We start from the raw sequence: 18451 nt of genomic DNA, 5'->3' as shown, positions 1-18451 counted from the left end.
CAGACAAAATATCAATAGTGAAACATTGGAATTAAGTTACACATTAAAACAGAGATGTTTAAATGACACAGAACATATGCACAAAGGAAGTAAAACACATTCTCTTTACAAGTGCATGTAAATCATCCTCTAAGATAGAGCATATGTTAGGCCACAAAGCAAATCTCAAGAAATATAAGAAGATTGAAATGATATCAAACATCTTTCCAGACACAAATGTGTGAAATTAGAAATTAAATACAAAAAGAATACTGGAAAATTTGCAAATTTGAGAGGTTAAACAACATGTTACTGAGCATCATGGGTCATGGAAGAAATCAAATTCAAAAGTAAAAAAAAAAATTGGGACATCCCTGGTGGTTCAGTGGTTAACAATCTGCCTTGCAATGCAGGGAACATGACTTTGATCTCTGGTTAAGGACCTAAGATCCCACATGCTGCAGAACAACTAAGACTGCACACTCCAATGACTGAGCCCATACTCCACAACTAGAGTCCCTAGAGTGCAATGAAAGATCCCACATGCTTCAAATAAGACCCAATGCAGCAAATAAATAAATAAATGAATATTTTAAAAAATTTCTTGAGACAAAGGAAGTAGAAATACAATATATAATTTATGAAATGTAGAAAAATCAGTTTTAAGAGGGAAATTCATAGCAATGAATGCATAAATAAAGAGGGTCTTCCAAAGTGACTGTATCAATTTACATTTCCACAAACAGTGCAAGAACATTCCTTTTCTCCACACCCTCTCCAGCATTTATTGTTTGTAAACGTTTTGATGATGGCCATTTTTACCAGTGTGAGGTGATATCTCAATATAGTTTTGATTTGCATTACTCAAAATGCCAGCAAATATGGAAAACTCAGCAGTGGCCACAGGACTGGAAAAGGCCAGTTTTCATTCCAATCCCAAAGAAGGGCAATGCCAAAGAATATTCAAACTACTGCACAATTGCACTCATTTCACATGCTAGCAAGGACATGCTCAAAATCCTTCAAGCTAGGATTCAATAGTGTGTGAACCAAGAACTTCCAAATGTACAAGCTGGATTTAGAAAGGTCAGAGGAACCATAGATCAAATTGCAAACACCCACTGAATCATAGAAAAAGTAAAGGAATTCCAGTAAAGCATCTACTTCTGCCTCACTGACTGTACTGAAGGCTTTGACTGTGTGGATCATAATAACCTGTGGAAAATTCTTAAAGAGGTGAGAATACTAGACCACCTTACTTGTTTCCTGAGAAACCTGTATGCAGATCAAGAAGCAAGTTAGAACCAGGCATGAAACAGCAGACTGGTTCAAAATCGAGGCAGGTGTATGTCAAGGCTGTTTATTGTCACCCTGCTTATTTAATTTATATGCAGAGTAACATCACATGAAATGCCAGACTGGATGAAGCACAAGCTGGAATCAAGATTGCCTTATGTTTTAAAACCTGTCTTAACAATCTGTTCAGTCTAAATGGTTAAATCATTGGTTTTTATCACAAGGTTATATAATTACTAACAAATTGAAAGTGAAAGTGGCTCAGTGGGTCTGACTCTTTGCCACCCCGTGGACTATACAGTCTATGGAGTTCTCCAGGCCAGAATACTGGAGTGGGTGGCTGCTCCCTTCTCCAGGGGATCTTTCCAACCCAGGGATCAAGCCCAGGTCTCCCATATTGTGAGCAGATTCTTTATCAGCTGAGCTACAAAGGAAACCTAAGAATACAGGAGTGGGTAGCCTATCCGTTCTCCAGCATATCTTCCCAACCCAGGAATCGAACTGGGGTCTCCTGCATTCCAGGTGGATTCTTTTCCAACTGAGCTATCAGGGAAGCCAGAAGCATCAGTGAGTAGAAGTAGTGTTAGTAGCTCAGTCATGTCCTCTTCTTTGTGACCCCATGGATTGTAGCCCACCAGGCTCCTCTGTCCATGGGATTCTCCAGGCAAGAATGCTGGAGTGGGTTGCCATTCCCTTCTCCAGAGGATCTTCCTGACCTAGGGATCGAACCTGGGTCTCCTGCATTGCAGACAGATTCTTTACCATCTGAGCTTTACCATTCCTGACCCAATTATCAAGAGTTAAATCACATAATTAACTCACTACCCACCCATCTCTTTCTCCCTAGAAGTGAGATTAGTTGAAGAAGGTGAAACTGAGAATGGGCCTTCCTAAAGTATCTCTATATCCCGAGGAACGACAGGATAGATGAGCTACATTTAAAACCAACAAAAACCCCCCCAAAGTTTGTGAGAATCATATTAAGTAGATACTTTTAGTGAATGACTAGTAATTCAGCATATTTTGGAAAGAATTCCAAGTTAGAACATATTAGTTGCACCTGCTATTTGCGTGAGGTAGGGGAGCAGGCAGGATCTAAGTTCCACAACCAGGGATGGAACCCATGCACCATGCATTGGGAGCTCGATTCTTTACCACTGGACCCCAGGGAAGTCCCCATTACACCTACTATTAACAGAAGGCATGCTGCATACTACACACTCTAAATACTTCATGAGCATTATCTAATTTGAACCTCTTATTAGTCCTACATTATAGGTGATAGTACTAAATCTCAGATAGGTTATTTTGCTGAAGGTCACACCCTCATCAAGTGGAAGAGCTAAAATTCAACTCATTTTGGCCAATAACAATGCCTGTGGCTTTAACCATGATAATTTATGGCCCCACCATGAATTAGTTTTATTGTATTCCTTTTTGCTTAAATTTATCATTTAGGCATAAGAAATAATGCCATGTCCATCTCTCAAGGTGTTGATTGAGTGATGTTAGGTATTTGAGAAAAATGTACTTATGTATACGGGCTTCCCAGGTAGCGCTAGTGGTAAAGAAACCGCCTGTGGGAGACATAAGAGACACAGATCGATCCCTGGGTTAGGAAAAAACCCTGGAGGAGGGCATGGCCACCCACTCCAGTATTCTTGCCTGGAGAACCCCAAAAAGAGAGGAGCTTGGTGGGCTACTGTCCACTGGGTTGCCAAGAATAGAACAGAACTGAAGTGACTTAGCTCGCATATAGGTATGTGTTTATCTATAAAATGAAATTGCTTTGCAAACAGGAAACTGTTCATATATATGTATTTTGTTGTGTTCAAAGTATTTTTCCAGCTAACTGTGTCATCTTGGGCAAAATTTTAGCTCCATATATTCAGATCCTCACAACACTTGGAAATCATAGGTGTTGGACTAGAGGATCACCATGTCCATTTCAGTTCACAGGACTCCAATTTCATGAAAAGAAAAGTTATGATGATGAGATCATGTCAGGCCTAAGGGACAATGAGAACTGAATCAGGAGGGACATGGTGACACAGGGCATGAAATTAGCAGGGGCAAAACCTCCATGACAACCACGACTCTAGAGAGCAAGTACTTGGAGTTTTGTCCCCTAATTGTCTTCCCTCCCCCCTAACTCTGCCCTTAGTGGCACATTAAAGAGGATATGCAGTGTGGGCATCTCTCTGGCTGTGAGTGTATAATGGTTTAAAGATTCCCATCTCAGAGAGCAATAGGACCCACCTGGAAAATTCCTTTGGAAAAGAAATACAAATTTTCAACCTTTGGCAAGAACTCTGTCTTTCTGGGTGTCTGGGTCAAGGTGAGAGGGCAAGAGTTAGAGAGACTAGCAGGCTGTGTGTTGTCAGCCATGTGAACCATCCAGTAGGACCTTTGCAGAAGAAAGTTTATGGTCCTCAGTATCTCCCACCTTTCTACTCTTCCCCCTCTCTCAAGTCCATCCATTCCACTTATGGCTCTTCCTGAAGTTTTCTTTCTCCTTTATACCAGTTCTCCAACCTTCAGTGAAAAGCTTGATCTGTAGTGTAAACGTCAGGTATTGTTCTGGGGTGACGGATGGATGTTGAGTTCCAGTTCTGCAATTTCTTAAGGATGGGATCTTGAACTTTGTTACCTTCTGATTTTTTTTTTCACCTGGAAAATGAGGGTAAAGGATCATCTAGAATAAAATGAGATAATGTCTATTAAACCTACTACCTTGTAAAAGTGAATTGTTTGAATCAAAAATAATCATTTACTGAACTTCATGGGAATTAAGTATGGTTTAAACATGCCTGACTTATTCTTGCCAAGAGCACTTCTAATTTAATTTTTTTCCTTGAGGATATTTTCATATGATAATAGTTGATTTAATATCTGCTTCAATATATAGCTTTGAATCATCAATTTCTGTACAGGAAAGCCAAGCTAGTTACTCCATAATAATAAGTCAGAACTACTCATGTATAATTCCATGGCCTTTCTATTATACTTCACTAGTTTTCCATTGTCATCTTTGGAGATCCTGGGGTTCTGAGGATACTAGAGTGGGTGACACAGATATCAGAGGGATCCCCTCTTAACACAGGTGTGTGTTAGTTGCTCAGTCATGTCCGACTCTATGACCTCCATGGACTGGAGCCCACGAGGCTCCTCTGTCCGTGGAATTCTGCAGGCAAGAATACTAGAGTGGGTTGCCATTTCCTTCTCCACCAAACAGACGTAGTGGTTGTTTCACTGTCTCCTTTGAACTTCTTACATCGTTTTTATCTGGTGACATTGTTGGCTTTCTTAACCTGCACAAACTCCCAAGTGACCATGTCCTTAGTAGATCAGATTTGAAAAAATTTTGATATATATGTATGCCCACCCCTTATTGGCTTATGCTTCTTATGTTAAAGGCTTTACCACATTGCCTCTTAAAAATATTTTGTGATTATATTTGCCATTTCATCAAGTGTATTTTAAAATTATTTTAGGTAAGTCGAGTTTTCAGTCATAATCAATTTTCAAATTTTTATAGTTTTCCTCTTGTAGTTTCTGGTTCATTGTTCTATTTTGGAAATTTCTTTTTCATCCCAAGTTTATATAAGAGCATATCTATTAATTTTGCTAATCCTTTAAAAAAACTGAAATATAGTTGATTTACAATGTGTTAGTTTCAGATACACAGCCAGGTGGATCAAGTGTACACGAACGGGTAAACATATATGTATTCATTTTCAGATTCTTCTCATTGTAGATTATTGCAAGATATCGACTATATTTCCCTGTGCTGTACAGTATGCTCTTGTTATTTATCTTTATACATAGTAGTGTATAGATGTTAATCCTAAACTCCTAATTTACGTCCCCCCTCTAGCCTGCTATCCCCCTGTGTGTTTTCTACGTCTATGAGTCTATTCCTCTTTTGTAAAGAAGTTCCCTTGTATCAATTTTTCAGGTTTCACATCTAAGTGATATCATATGATACTTGTCTTTCTCGTTCTGACGTTTCGTTTCGTACGATAATCCCTAGGTCTCTCCCTGTCGCTGCAAATGGCATTATTTCATTCCTTTCAATGGCTGTGCGATATTTGCTTGTCTATGTGTGCTTCCTCTTCTTCTTCTTTCTCTTAAAAAGTTTAGCTTCTTTGTTTTATTTTCCTTTCAGCCCTGACGGCCACATGTCACTTTTGCACCGAGTAATTATTTCTGCTCACATATTTTAAAAGAAATAACGGGAAGTTGTGTTTTATTTTATAAGATGTAGTATCCAACCACTAAAGCATTTCTCGTTCTCTGATTTCATTCGCATTGCTTTAATTTTTTTCACTTCATTTTTAATTGGAGGATAATTATTTTACAACGTCGTGTTGGTTTGCGCCACGCATCGGCATGAGTCAGCCACAGGTGTACGCGTGTGCCCTGGTCCTTAAACAGCCCGCCCTCCCCCGTCCACCCCCTCTCAGTCCCCGCGGGCTCCGGTGTGGGCTCGCCGTGTCACAGAGCACGTCCCCCGGCTGTCTGTGCTGCATGTGGTGACGCACGTGCTCAGTGCTGCTCTCTCAGTCATTCACCTCTCCCGCCCCACCGTGTAATATCTCACTGTATATGGTGACGCATGTGCTCAGTGCTGCTCTGTCAGCCATGCCACCTCTCCCGCCCCACCGTGTAATATCTCACTGTATATGGTGACGCATGTGCTCAGTGCTGCTCTCTCAGTCATTCACCTCTCCCTCCCCACCGTGTAATATCTCACTGTATATGGTGACGCATGTGCTCAGTGCTGCTCTCTCAGCCATGCCACCTCTCCCGCCCCACCGTGTAATATCTCACTGTATATGGTGACGCATGTGCTCAGTGCTGCTCTGTCAGCCATGCCACCTCTCCCTCCCCACCGTGTAATATCTCACTGTACATGGTGACGCATGTGCTCAGTGCTGCTCTCTCAGCCATGTCACCTCTCCCGCCCCACCGTGTAATATCTCACTGTATATGGTGACGCATGTGCTCAGTGCTGCTCTCTCAGTCATTCACCTCTCCCGCCCCACCGTGTAATATCTCACTGTATATGGTGACGCATGCGCTCAGTGCTGCTCTGTCAGCCATGCCACCTCTCCCTCCCCACCGTGTAATATCTCACTGCATATGGTGACGCATGTGCTCAGTGCTGCTCTGTCAGCCATGTCACCTCTCCCGCCCCACCGTGTAATATCTCACTGCATATGGTGACGCATGTGCTCAGTGCTGCTCGGTCAGCCATGCCACCTCTCCCGCCCCACCGTGTAATATCTCACTGTATATGGTGACGCATGTGCTCAGTGCTGCTCTGTCAGCCATGCCACCTCTCCCTCCCCACCGTGTAATATCTCACTGTATATGGTGACGCATGTGCTCAGTGCTGCTCTCTCAGCCATGCCACCTCTTCCGCCACACCATGTAATATTTCACTGCATCTAGGTACACGTCTTCTTCATCCATTCTGCTGTCAATGGACATTTATATTGTTTCCATATCTTGGTTACTGTATCTGGTGCTGCTATGAACATTGGAGTGTGTGTATGTTTTTGAATTAGAGTCTTCTCTGAACACATGCCCAGGAATGGGATTGTAAGATCGTATATTGGCTGCAGCAATTTACAGTCCTACCCAACAATGTGGGACGGTTCCCTCTTCTCCACATCCGTTCCAGCACTTATTATTTTAAAATGGTTTGATGATGGCCATTCTGAGTGAACAACGACAACAACAACAACTTTCTGACCAGTGTGGGATGATTGTTCCTGCAGAACAGTTTAATTTTGCTTTAGGATCAAAGGATTCATTAACAAAAGAAATCACTTATTACATACAAAGAAAGAATTTCAACTTTTATAGATTATCTGACTTAATTTCAATATACAGTCATTAAAAGAAAGGAAATAGGAAAAATAGAGAGAAGTAACAGCGGACACATCACCAAATTGGGCCAGCAACCTACATGCACACTTGAACAGCGCTGGGAAGTCCCAAATAATAGCAATCTGGAGTCTCCATTGGGAAAGGGTCCCAGGCGGTGCATCCACCTGAAGGGTGAGACTTCCAATTTCAGTCTGGGGGGCTCCTGTTTGCAATCCGACGCTGGAAACTGATATCATCATGAGCTTGTGTGCAAAAATGCAGCTTTGATCTTACTTTACCTTTTACAATGCTGTTTGTTTCCCCTCGAGAATCGTTAAGACTTCTTGGACCCCGAGGGTTGGCCAGACCTCCAGGGGCTCAAGAATTCCAAGACCCACTCCCCTTTTGATCTAAAGTGCCATGTGACTTGCTGTGCTTGCAAGCAGGCACAGAATCCAGGCAGTGTCCAGGCAGGTCAGAAGCAGGTGAGAGGCCTGTTTCTGAAGTCTGAACAAGACTTCCTCCATCTAATTTCCCTAACAGGTGATACCTCATTGTACTTTTATCTGCATTTTGTAATAAATAGCAATATGGAAAATCATCCCATGTGCCTGTTGGCCATCTGTGTCTTCTTTGGAGAACTGTTTATTTAGGTCTTCTGCTCATTTTCTGATTGAGTTGTTTGATCATTTTGCTACTGAGTTTGTTTGTTTTCATTTATTTTTATTAGTTGGAGGCTAATTACTTTACAATATTGTCGTGGTTTTTGTAATACATTGACATGAATCAGCCATGGGGAATACACGCTACTGAGTTTTATGAGCTGTCTTTATGTTTTGGAAATTAAGCCTTCGTTGGTTCCATCATTTGCAAATATTTTCTCCCAGTCTGTTGGCTCTCTTTTGGTTTTGTTTATGGTTTCCTTTGCTGTGCAAAACCTTTTAAGTGTCATTTACTTATTTTTGCTTTTGTTTCTTTTACCTTGGGAGACTGTTACTATCATTTGTCAGTCAATGTTTTTCCTCTGTTCTCTTTAAGTGTTTTGTGATGTCTTTCTTATGTTTAAGTCATCAAGTTAGTTTTGTTTATTCTTACGTATGGTGTGAGTATGTTCTAACTTGTATGATTTACACGTGGCTATCCAGCTTTCCAAACACCACTTGCTGAAGAGGCTGTCTTTTCTCCACTGTGCACCCCTGCCTCCTCTGTTGCAGACTGACTGTGCGTGGACGGGCTCTCGATGCCGCTCCATTGACCCACGTGTCTGTGTTTTGCCAGAGCCAGTCGACTTTTATTGCCATAACTTCACAGTACTGTCTGAAGTCTGGGAGGGTTATGCCTCCAGCTTTGTTCTTTTTCCTTAGAACTACTCTGGCAATTCTGGGCCTTTTGTAGTTGCCTGTAAACTTTAGGATTATGTGTTTTAATTCTCTGAAAAAGTCACAGGTATTTTGATAGGGATCACATTAAATCTGTAGATTGCTTTGGGTAGAATGGCTATTTTAATGATATTAATTCTTCCAATTCAATAGCATGGGATATCTTCGTACCATTTTTTATTTCTTTTGCATTATTCTCAGTTTGCTTTGTCAATTTTTTACAGTTTTCAGTGTGTATGTCTTTCACATCCTTAGTTAGGTATATCATTTTTTGACATGACTTAAATGGAATTGTTTCTTTTTTACTTTCTCTTTATTATATTTCATTTTTTGTTTAAAGAAATGTAAAAGGTGTTTGTATATGATCTTGTATCCTGAGACCTTACTGAATTCATACTTATTAAGTTTTTGTGTAGAGTCTTTAGGGGTTTCTGTATAGAGTTTTAAATTATTTGCATGCAATGACAATTTTACATGTTCCCTTCCAGTTTGGGTCCATTTTATTTCTTTTTATTGTCTGATATCCATGGCTAGGACTTCCAATACCATATTGTATAGACTTGGTATTCTTGTCTTGTTCCAGAATTTAACAGAGAGGGTTTCAGTTTTTCACTGTGAAGTGTTATATTGGTTGTGGATTTGTCATAAGTGGTATTATGCTGAGATATGTTCCCTCTATATCCTTTTTTGGTGAGAGGTTTTATCATGCTGAATGGTGTTTATGATGTTGAATTTTATCAAATGTTTTTTCTGCATCTATTGAGATAGTGCGGTTTTTGTCTTTTCTTTGTAAATATGGTGTATCACAATGATTGATTTGCATATGTTGAACCATCCTTGTGACCTGGAGATGACTCCAACTTGATTGTAGTATATCATCCATTTTATATGTTGTTGGATTCAGTTTGCTAATATTTTGTTCAGGGTTTTTGCATCCATACTCATCAAAGCTATTGGCTTGTAATTTTCTTTATTGTAGTTCTTTGTCTAGTTTTGGTAACAGAGTGATAGTGGCCTCATAGAGTGACTTTGGGAGTATTCCTTCCTTTTCAGTGAAATGTTATTTGTTATGTTGAGGTCCATTCCCTCTATACTCTGTTTGATGAGTTGTTGTTCAGTCATTCAGTCATGTCCGACTCTTTCTGACCCCATGGACTGCAGCACGCCAAGCTTCCCTGTCCTTCACCATCTCTTGGAGCCTGCTCAAGCTCAATTCCATTGAGTCAGTGTTGCCATCCAACCATCTTATCCTCTATTGTCCCCTTCTCCTTCTGCCTTCAATCTTTCCCAGCATCAGGGTCTTTTCTAATGTCAGCTCTTCACATCAGGTGGCCAAAATATTGGAACTTCAGCTTCAGCATCAGTCCTTCCAAGAAATATTTAGGATTGATTTCCTTTATGATGTACTGGTTGGATCTCCTTGCAGTCCAAGGGACTCTCAAGAGTTCTCCAATCCCACAGTTGCATAGCATCAATTCTTCAGCATTCACCCTTCTTTACGATCCAATTCTCATATCCATACACGACTACTAGAAAAACCATAGTTTTGACTAGAGGCACCTTTATCAGCAATGTCTCTACTTTTCATATGCTGTCTAGGTTTGTTATAGCTTTTCTTCCAAGGAGCAAGTATCTTTTAATTTCATGGCTGCAGTTACCATCTGCATTGATTTTGGAGCCCAAGAAAATAAAGTCTCTCATTGTTTCCATTGTTTCCCCATCTCCTTGCCATGAAGTGATGGGACCAGATGCCATGATCTTAGCTTTTTGAATGCTGAGTTTTATGCCAGCTTTTTCACTCTCCTCTTTCACTTTCATCAAGAGGCTCTTCAGTTCCTCTTAGCTTTCTGCCTTAAGGGTGGTGTCATATGCATATCTGAGGTTGTTGATATTTCTCCTGGCAATCTTGATTCCAGCTTGTGCTTTATCCAACCTGGCATTTCGCTTGATGTACTCTGCATATAAGTTAAATAGGCAGGGTGACAATATACACCCTTGATGTACTTCTATTTTAATTTTGAACCAGTCCATGTTCCATGTCCAGTTCTAACTGTTTCTTTTTGACCTGCTTACAGGTTTCTCAGGTAGCAGGTAAGGTGGTCTGGTATTCCCATCTCTAAGTTTGTTGTGTTTACACAGTCAAAGGCTTTGGCATAGTCAATGAAGCAGAAGTAGATGTTTTTCTGGAATTCTCTTGCTTTTTCTGTGATCCAGTGGATGCTGGCAGTTTGATCTCTGTTTGATAAGAGTATTTTTAAAATCATGAGTAGATGCTATATTTTGTCAAATGCTTTTTCTGCATCTGTTGAGAGGATCATGTGATTTTTATCCATTCTTTTGTTAACATGGTATATACATTGATTGATTTGTGTATGTTCTTGTGACCCTGTAATTAATCCAACTTGATCAGGGTGTTTGATTCTTTCATAAATTGTTGGATTCAGTTTGTTAATGTTTGTTGAGAATTTTTGCATCCTTGTTCATCCAAGGTATTGGTCTGTAATTTTTTTTTTTTTTTTTGTAGTGTCTTCGCCTGTGGGCTTCTGGGTAATAATTACATTGTAGCATGAATTTGGGAGTGTTTTACCCAATTCAGTTACTTGTAATAGCTTAAGAAAGATTGTTATTAGTTCTTCTTTATATGTTTGATAGAATTCCCCTATGATGCTATCTGGTCTGGGACTTTTGCTGGGAGTTTTCTTACAAATTCAGTTTCACTACTAGTAATCAGTTTGCTCAGACTGTCTATTTCTTTTTGATTCAGTCTTGGCAGGTTATACGTTTCTCAAAATTTTCATTTCTTCTAGGCTGTCCAATTTATTGGTGTATAGCTTCACAGTATTTGCTAATGATTTTTTTTTAGTATCTCTGTGGGATTGGTTTCTATAGCTAGTCCCCAAGGTACGACTGAGTGACTGGACAACAAACACACGAATGAGTTCCACACGAAGAGGGCATTGCAAGTGCGATTTGCTTATAAATCCAGCAAAATTAGCCTAGGTACCCAACTGACATAATCCGCTATGTAGTACTTTTAGATGTTTATAACACTTTCACACAAATAACACACGAAAGACAAACACACACACAAAAAAAACATTTTAATCTTACAATATAGTAACTTGAAAAGTACCATAGACTACCAGCTACATCACTGCTGGCTCTATGCTTGCTTTCAGACGTTGTGGGCTTAAAACAAAGATATTATACTACTGTACCCTGTACAGTATTGTATAGTAAAGTACACAAAAGCCCACTTGTAGAAGATGAAAGCATGTGACAGTGTATGCCAGATACTTGAACTAACTTACCTGATTGGACATACAAATGCATGTTTGCATCTTTGAAGGCTCGGGGCTGGTGCACTGGGAAGACCCAGAGGGATCGGGTAGAGAGGGAGGTGGGAGGGGGGATCGGAATGGGGAATACATGTAAATCCATGGCTGATTCATGTCAATGTATGACAAAACCACTACAATATTGTAAAGTAATTAGCCTCCAACTAATAAATGAAAAAAAAAGGTTAAAAAAAAGAGAAAGTTTATATATAAGGGATTTACTGCATTTCTCCTCTTTCATTTACTATTTTGTTTAGTTGGGTCCTCTCTCTTTTATTCTTGGTGATACTAGCTAAAGGTTTGTCAATTTTGTTTATCTTTCCAAAAAAAACCAGCTCTTGGTTTCATTTGTCTTTTCTATTTTTTTTTTTTTACTAGTTCTTATGTGATCTTTATTATTTCATTTTCTGCTGACTTTAGGCTTTATTATTCTCTTTCTAATTCTTTTAGGTGGTACATTAGGTTTTTCCTTTTTCCTAAAGAAGGCCTATATCTCTATGAAGTTCCCACTTAAAATGCTTTTGGTGCATCCCATAGATTTTGAAAAGCTGTATTGCCATTTTCATTTGTCTTGAGATATTTTCTAGCTTCCTCTCAGATTTTGTCACTGGTTCAATTTTTATTGAGGTATAGTTGATGTACAATATTATATAAACTTCAAGTATACAATGTGCTGATTCACAATTTTTGAAGGTTATACTCAGCTCATGATTATTATAATATTGGTTGTATTCTATACACTGTATGATGTATCCGGTAGCTTATTTATTTTATAAATAGTAGTTTGTACCTCTTAATTCCCTGAATTTGTCTTGCCCCCACTCTCTTCCCTCTCCCATCTGATAACTATCAGTTTGTTCTCTGTAACTGTTATTCTCTTTTTATTATTTTCATTCATTAGTTTTATTTTTTAGATTCCACATGTAAGTGATATCATATAGTATTTGTCTTTCTCTATCTGTCTTATTTCACTAAGTGTAATACTCTCCAAGTTCATTCATGTTTTTGAAAATAAGCATACCTTCTAGGTCCCACCAAAATATCAGATATATAACTCATAATATAATTATCCAATTATTTAAAAGCTGCTGTGTTAAATATATTTTTAAAAGTTTTAGAAGTTATCTTGTGAGTAAAAGAAGAAAATTTAAAAATCTATCCAGATGGCCATCTGAGAGAGAATAGCTATTTCAAACTTATGCTGAATGACGCACTTATGCTTTGTTATTATAAAGCAGCAGTTATACATTGAGTTATCAGCAGTCTCTTAAAAACCCATTATTTTAATCTATGATCTCTTATTTATATATAGTAACCACAGGATTTCTGTTGTTTTATTTCAAAGTTTTTTTATTTGAATTTTTAAAAATTAATTAATTTATTTTAATTGGAGGCTAATTACTTTACAATATTGTAGTGGCTTTCCAGCCTTTTCAATATGCCTTTTAATTTTCATGAGACCTACCTCATGAGATAATTGAGAACCTGAAACACTGAGACATTACTTCTTGACAAGTTGAGATGAAAGACTGAGGTCTTTCACCAGGACAGTAAAGCATTTCCCCATTTCCAGGGGTCAATAGGAGGGAAATATGAGATTTGTAGCACTACCATCTCACCTGAATCAGCAACTCATCCTCTCGTCTCTCTTCTGATTTTAGGAGCATTAAATCAGTGATTAGGAGAGAGAATATCACAGAGATCACTTATTTTATACTCTTGGGATTCTCAGATTTTCCCAGAATCTTAGAAGTGCTCTTTGTCGTATTCCTGGTGATATACATTATGACCCTGACTGGAACCTATCTCTCCTCACCTTAATAAGAATGGACTCCCACCTCCACACCCGCATGTACTTCTTCCTCAGTAACCTGTCCTTCATGGACATCTGCTACGTGACTGCCACAGCCCCCAAGATGCTTTACGACTTCTTCCGGGAGCAGAAAGTGATCACCTACGTGGGTTCTGTTGTTCAGTACTTTGTATTTTCCACCATGGGGCTGAGTGAGTCTTGCCTCATGACCGCCATGGCTTATGACCGATATGCTGCCATTTGTAACCCACTCCTCTATTCCTCAGTCATGTCGCCCGCTCTCTGCAGTCGGATGGTGCTGGGATCCTACATGGCTGGACTCTCTGCTTCTATATTCTATTCGTGTTTCATGTTGAAGTTCCAGTTCTGTGGGCCTAATGTCATCAACCACTTCTTCTGTGACATGCCCCAGCTGTTAGTTCTGTCCTGCACTGACACGTTCTCTGCACAACTCTTCACTGCTCTATCGACAATGATCTTTGGGATAATAAATGTTTCCGTTATCATGATATCCTATGTCTACATTGGCATCTCCATCCTGAAGATCACTTCCGTGAAAGGCAGATCCAAAGCTTTTATCACCTGCGCTTCCCACCTGACGGCAGTGAGCCTCTTCTATGCCTCAGGCATGTTTGTCTACTTGAGTTCCAGTTCTGGAGGCTCCTCCAGCTTCGACAGATTCGCATCGGTCTTCTACACGGTGATGATTCCCATGCTGAATCCTTTGATTTACAGTCTGAGAAACAAAGACATCAAAGATGCCTTGAAGAGGTTGCAAAAGAAGAGAGGGTGTTGCTGAGGGCATAGACTGAGATTTCTGATGGACTTGTCTTTTTAGAATCATCTTAACCCTCAATAATATTCATACAAAAGGAATATAAAATTCCTGGCTCCTTTGACAAAGACAAAGACAGCTTAATTTGATATGCAGTATGCCAACATGGACCAACAGCTGACTTGTTGCCACATGAACACGATGTCTATGTCCTGGAGGTTCATAGTTTTCATCCTCCATGAGGAGTGGCCTCAATATTTATTAATATATCTGTAAGTATTTGTGAAATGTTAAGGTTTAGAACCTTGCTATTTCTCTTTTGCTTCTGAGAGGGAGGTCGTTCAATCTCGGGCTTCTGACCATGGAGGAGAGACAGTTGACACAGACCTCAGGAGAGCGTAAACCTTGTCTCCCAAATATTCTGATGCAGCACAATCTAGGCGTGGTGGTGGCCAAGGTTTGTTCTGTGTTTCTGAAGACAATGTACCCAGAGACAAGGTATACTATTGGCCTGATAGGACTTCCGTGGTGTTCAACTGGTGAATAGTGCCTGCAATGTGGGAAACCTGGTTTCAGTCCCTGGGTTGGGAAGATCCCCTGGAGAAAGGAACAGCTACCCATTCCAGTATTCTGGCCTGGAGAATTCCATGGACTGTACAGCCCATGGGGTCACAAGGAGTCGGACACCATTGAGTGACTTTCACTTCACTTCGCTTCACTTCATTGGCCTGATTGTGCCTCCTGGGAAGACCAGTATGACATAGCTTATGTTTGTGTAAGTTCTTCTCAGGGACAATTACCCAATAAGCTTGGGATTATATCCTAAGCTCCACCACTGTAATCTATTGAAGGCGGAGGTGGCTTGAATGATAAAGAGGAATGGAATGAAGCATGTGTTCCCTGACAAGTTTCATGATGTAATTTCTTGCCTCTAGTGTACAAAGGGGATTTCTGATGCAGATGATATTAAAAATCAATGTCACATTCAATAGAGATTTCTGATATTGTAAGACTCAAATCTCTCTCTCCCATTAAATTTGGAAAATTCACCCTAAGATGGCAGGCTTCCCAGGTGGTGCTAGTCATAAAGAATCTGCCTGCCAATGCAGGACATGCAAGAGACACAGGTTTGATCCCTGGGTTGGGAATGAGAGAGTCATTTCCTAGGCAGGTTGATAAGAAGTCTAGGGGTCCCCAAGGAGAGAGAGGTGTGGAATACTCACGGAGGAAGAAAGGACAAACTCTTTACTTTTTCCCCTCTTCATTCCTTAGGATTATATAACAATAATGTATCCTGCCTGAGCACAGTCTCTGGATTAAACTCTCTGGCAAATTCTGTTATATTAAAACATAAATTATGGGAGTAGATCTAGCCTTTACAAGGATGTATCCTGCCTGAGGACATACTCTGGATTAAACCTTTTGGCTAATTTCGTTATCTTAAAATATAAATTATGGGAGTAGATCTGGTGAAGTCTTTACAACCTCCAGATATTCTTTGGATTCATTGGAAAGTATATAACTCCTTTGCTAACACTCTTCCTACCCCACTTCTGATGTCTATGTCAGAAGCTTTATCTCCTTTATACTTTAATACAACTTTATTACACAAAAGCTCTGAGTGATCAAGCCTCATCTCTGTCCCCGGATTGAATTCTTCTCCTCGGGAGGCCAAGCATCCCAGTGTCTTTGCCTGATTCAGCAACAACATTTCAGGAAGATCCCTTGGAGTAGGAAATGGCAACCCACTCCAGTACACTTGCCTGGAGAAATCACATCAGCAGAGGAGCCTGTGGGCTACAGGGCGTGGGACTGCAGAGTCAGAGGCAACTAAGCACATCCTTGTTGGACATGGACATTGTGATCACGCTACCAAATCATTTCTGCAATTTCAAGCATCTGAACACGTTTGATGTGATGAGAATTGTATGAGAATTCATGGACATAATAAAGTTACTAAATATTTCATACTATAGACCAAGAACAAATATGAAAAACTGGTATAAAGTCTTTTCTTTTATCTGTGTTCAACATTTGATATCCCAAAAACTTGTGATTGTATGGTGTGATATAGTGGTTAAAGTAGAATGGTTAGAGTTACTTTAATGCTCATATTTGCAGGAAATCTTAAGGTGCAAAAGAGGAAATAGATTTATGATAGGCAGGGTTCTTAACTCTGGCCAATTTTCATCTTCAGTAGGAGGATGTAAGTTTGTGGTCCTTGTGATCTGTTTAAAAATAAGAACAAGATGGGTACTGACTGTTGACTTGCCAGATTCCCCAGACTTCAACAAACTGATATAAAGTACATATTACTACTGGCAATAGGAAGCCTGTGCCCCACAGTGAGAGAGTATCCCCCGCCATGGCAACTAAAAAAGCCCAAGTGTAGCAACATAGATCCAGAATAGTCAAATACATAAATTACTGAAAAATAAATAAAAATTCCAATTCAGTGAGTTTTGACTAATGTTTCAGTTCAGTTCAGTTCATTTGCTCAGTCATGTCCAAATCTTTGTGACCCCATGGACTGCAGCACTCCAGGCCTCCCTGTCCATCACCAACACCTGGAGTGTACTAAAACTCATGCCCATTGTTTCAGTGATGCCAAACAAACAACTCATCCTCTGTCGTCCTCTGGTCCTCCTGCCTTCAATCTTTCCCAGCATCAGGGTCTTTTCAAATGAGTCAGTTCGTCACATCAGGTGGCCAGAGTATTGGAGTTTCAGCTTCAACAATGAATATTCAGGACTGATTTCCTTTAGGTTGGACTGATTGGATCTCCCCACAGTCCAAGGGACTCTGAAGAGTCTGCTCCAATACCACAGCTCAAAAGCATCAATTCTTCATAGTCCAACTCTCACATCCAGACATGACTACTGGAAAAGCTATTGCTTTGACTAGACAGATCTTTGTTGGCAAAGTAATGTCTCTACTTTTTACTGCACTGTCCAGGTTGGTCATAACTTTTCTTCCAAGCAGTAAGCATATTTTAATTCATGGCTATAGTCACCATTTGTAGTGATATTGGAGCCCCCAAAAATAAGGTCTGTCACTGCTTCCCCATCTATGTGCCATGAAGTGATGGGACCGGATGCCATGATCTTAGTTTTCTGAATGTTGAGCTTTAAGCCAACTTTTTCACTCTCCTCTTTCACTTTCATCAAGAGACTCTTTAGTTCTTCTTCACTTTCTGCCATAAGGGTGGTGTCATCTGTATATCTTAGGTTATTGATGTTTGTCCTGGCAATCTTGATTTCAGCTTGTGCTTCCTCCAGCCCAGCATTTCTCATGATGTTCTCTGTATATAATTTAAATAAGCAGGATGACAATATACAGCCTTGACATACTCCTTTCCTGATTTGGAACCAGTCTGTTCCATATTGGCTTCTAACTGTTGTTTTCTAACTTGCGTACAGGTTTCTCAAGAGGCAGGTCAGGTGGTCTGGTATTCCCATCACTTGAAGAATTTTCTACAGTTTGTTGTGATCCACACAGTAAAGGTCTTTGGCATAGTCAATAAAGTAGAAGTAGATGTTTTTCTGGAAACTCCTGCTTTTTTGATAATCCAATAGATGTTGACAATTTGATCTCTGGTTCATCTGCCTTTTCTAAAACGTGCTTGATCACTGAGGAAGTCTTTTTATCTCCCCTTGCTATTCTTTGAAACTCTGCATTAAGGTGGGTATATCTTTACTTTTATCCTTTGCCTTTCACATCTATTCTATTCTCAGCTATTTTTAAGGCCTCCTCAGAAAACCATTTTGCCTTTTCGCATTTTTCTTGGGGATGGTCTTGATCCCTGCCTCCTGTATAATGTCACGAAGCTCCATCCATAGTTTCTAAGGCACTCTGTCTATCAGATCTAATCCCTTGAATCTATTTGTTACTTCCACTGTATAGTCATAAAGGATTTGATTTAGGTCATACCTGAATGGCTTAGTGGTTTTCACTACTTTCTTCAATTTAAGTCTGAATTTGGCAGTAAGGAGTT

The 18451-nt window shown here is 39.9% G+C and overlaps 1 protein-coding gene across 1 annotated transcript; it reads left to right on the top strand.

The window, feature by feature from the left end:
- The first annotated feature begins 5667 nt into the window (after window positions 1-5667).
- Window positions 5668-14481, top strand: LOC110149305 (olfactory receptor 5AN1-like). Its single transcript, XM_070473705.1, is given in 3 exon segments — window positions 5668-5810; window positions 13531-13661; window positions 13664-14481. Coding segments are annotated over 3 exon segments (1092 nt in total).
- The last annotated feature ends 3970 nt before the right edge of the window (window positions 14482-18451 follow it).

Source organism: Odocoileus virginianus, chromosome 10 (genome assembly GCF_023699985.2).
Source record: "Odocoileus virginianus isolate 20LAN1187 ecotype Illinois chromosome 10, Ovbor_1.2, whole genome shotgun sequence".
NCBI classification, from domain to species: Eukaryota; Metazoa; Chordata; class Mammalia; order Artiodactyla; family Cervidae; genus Odocoileus; species Odocoileus virginianus.
The sequence above is the reverse complement of the archived record's forward strand: the minus strand, read 5'-3'. Positions and strand labels throughout refer to the sequence as shown.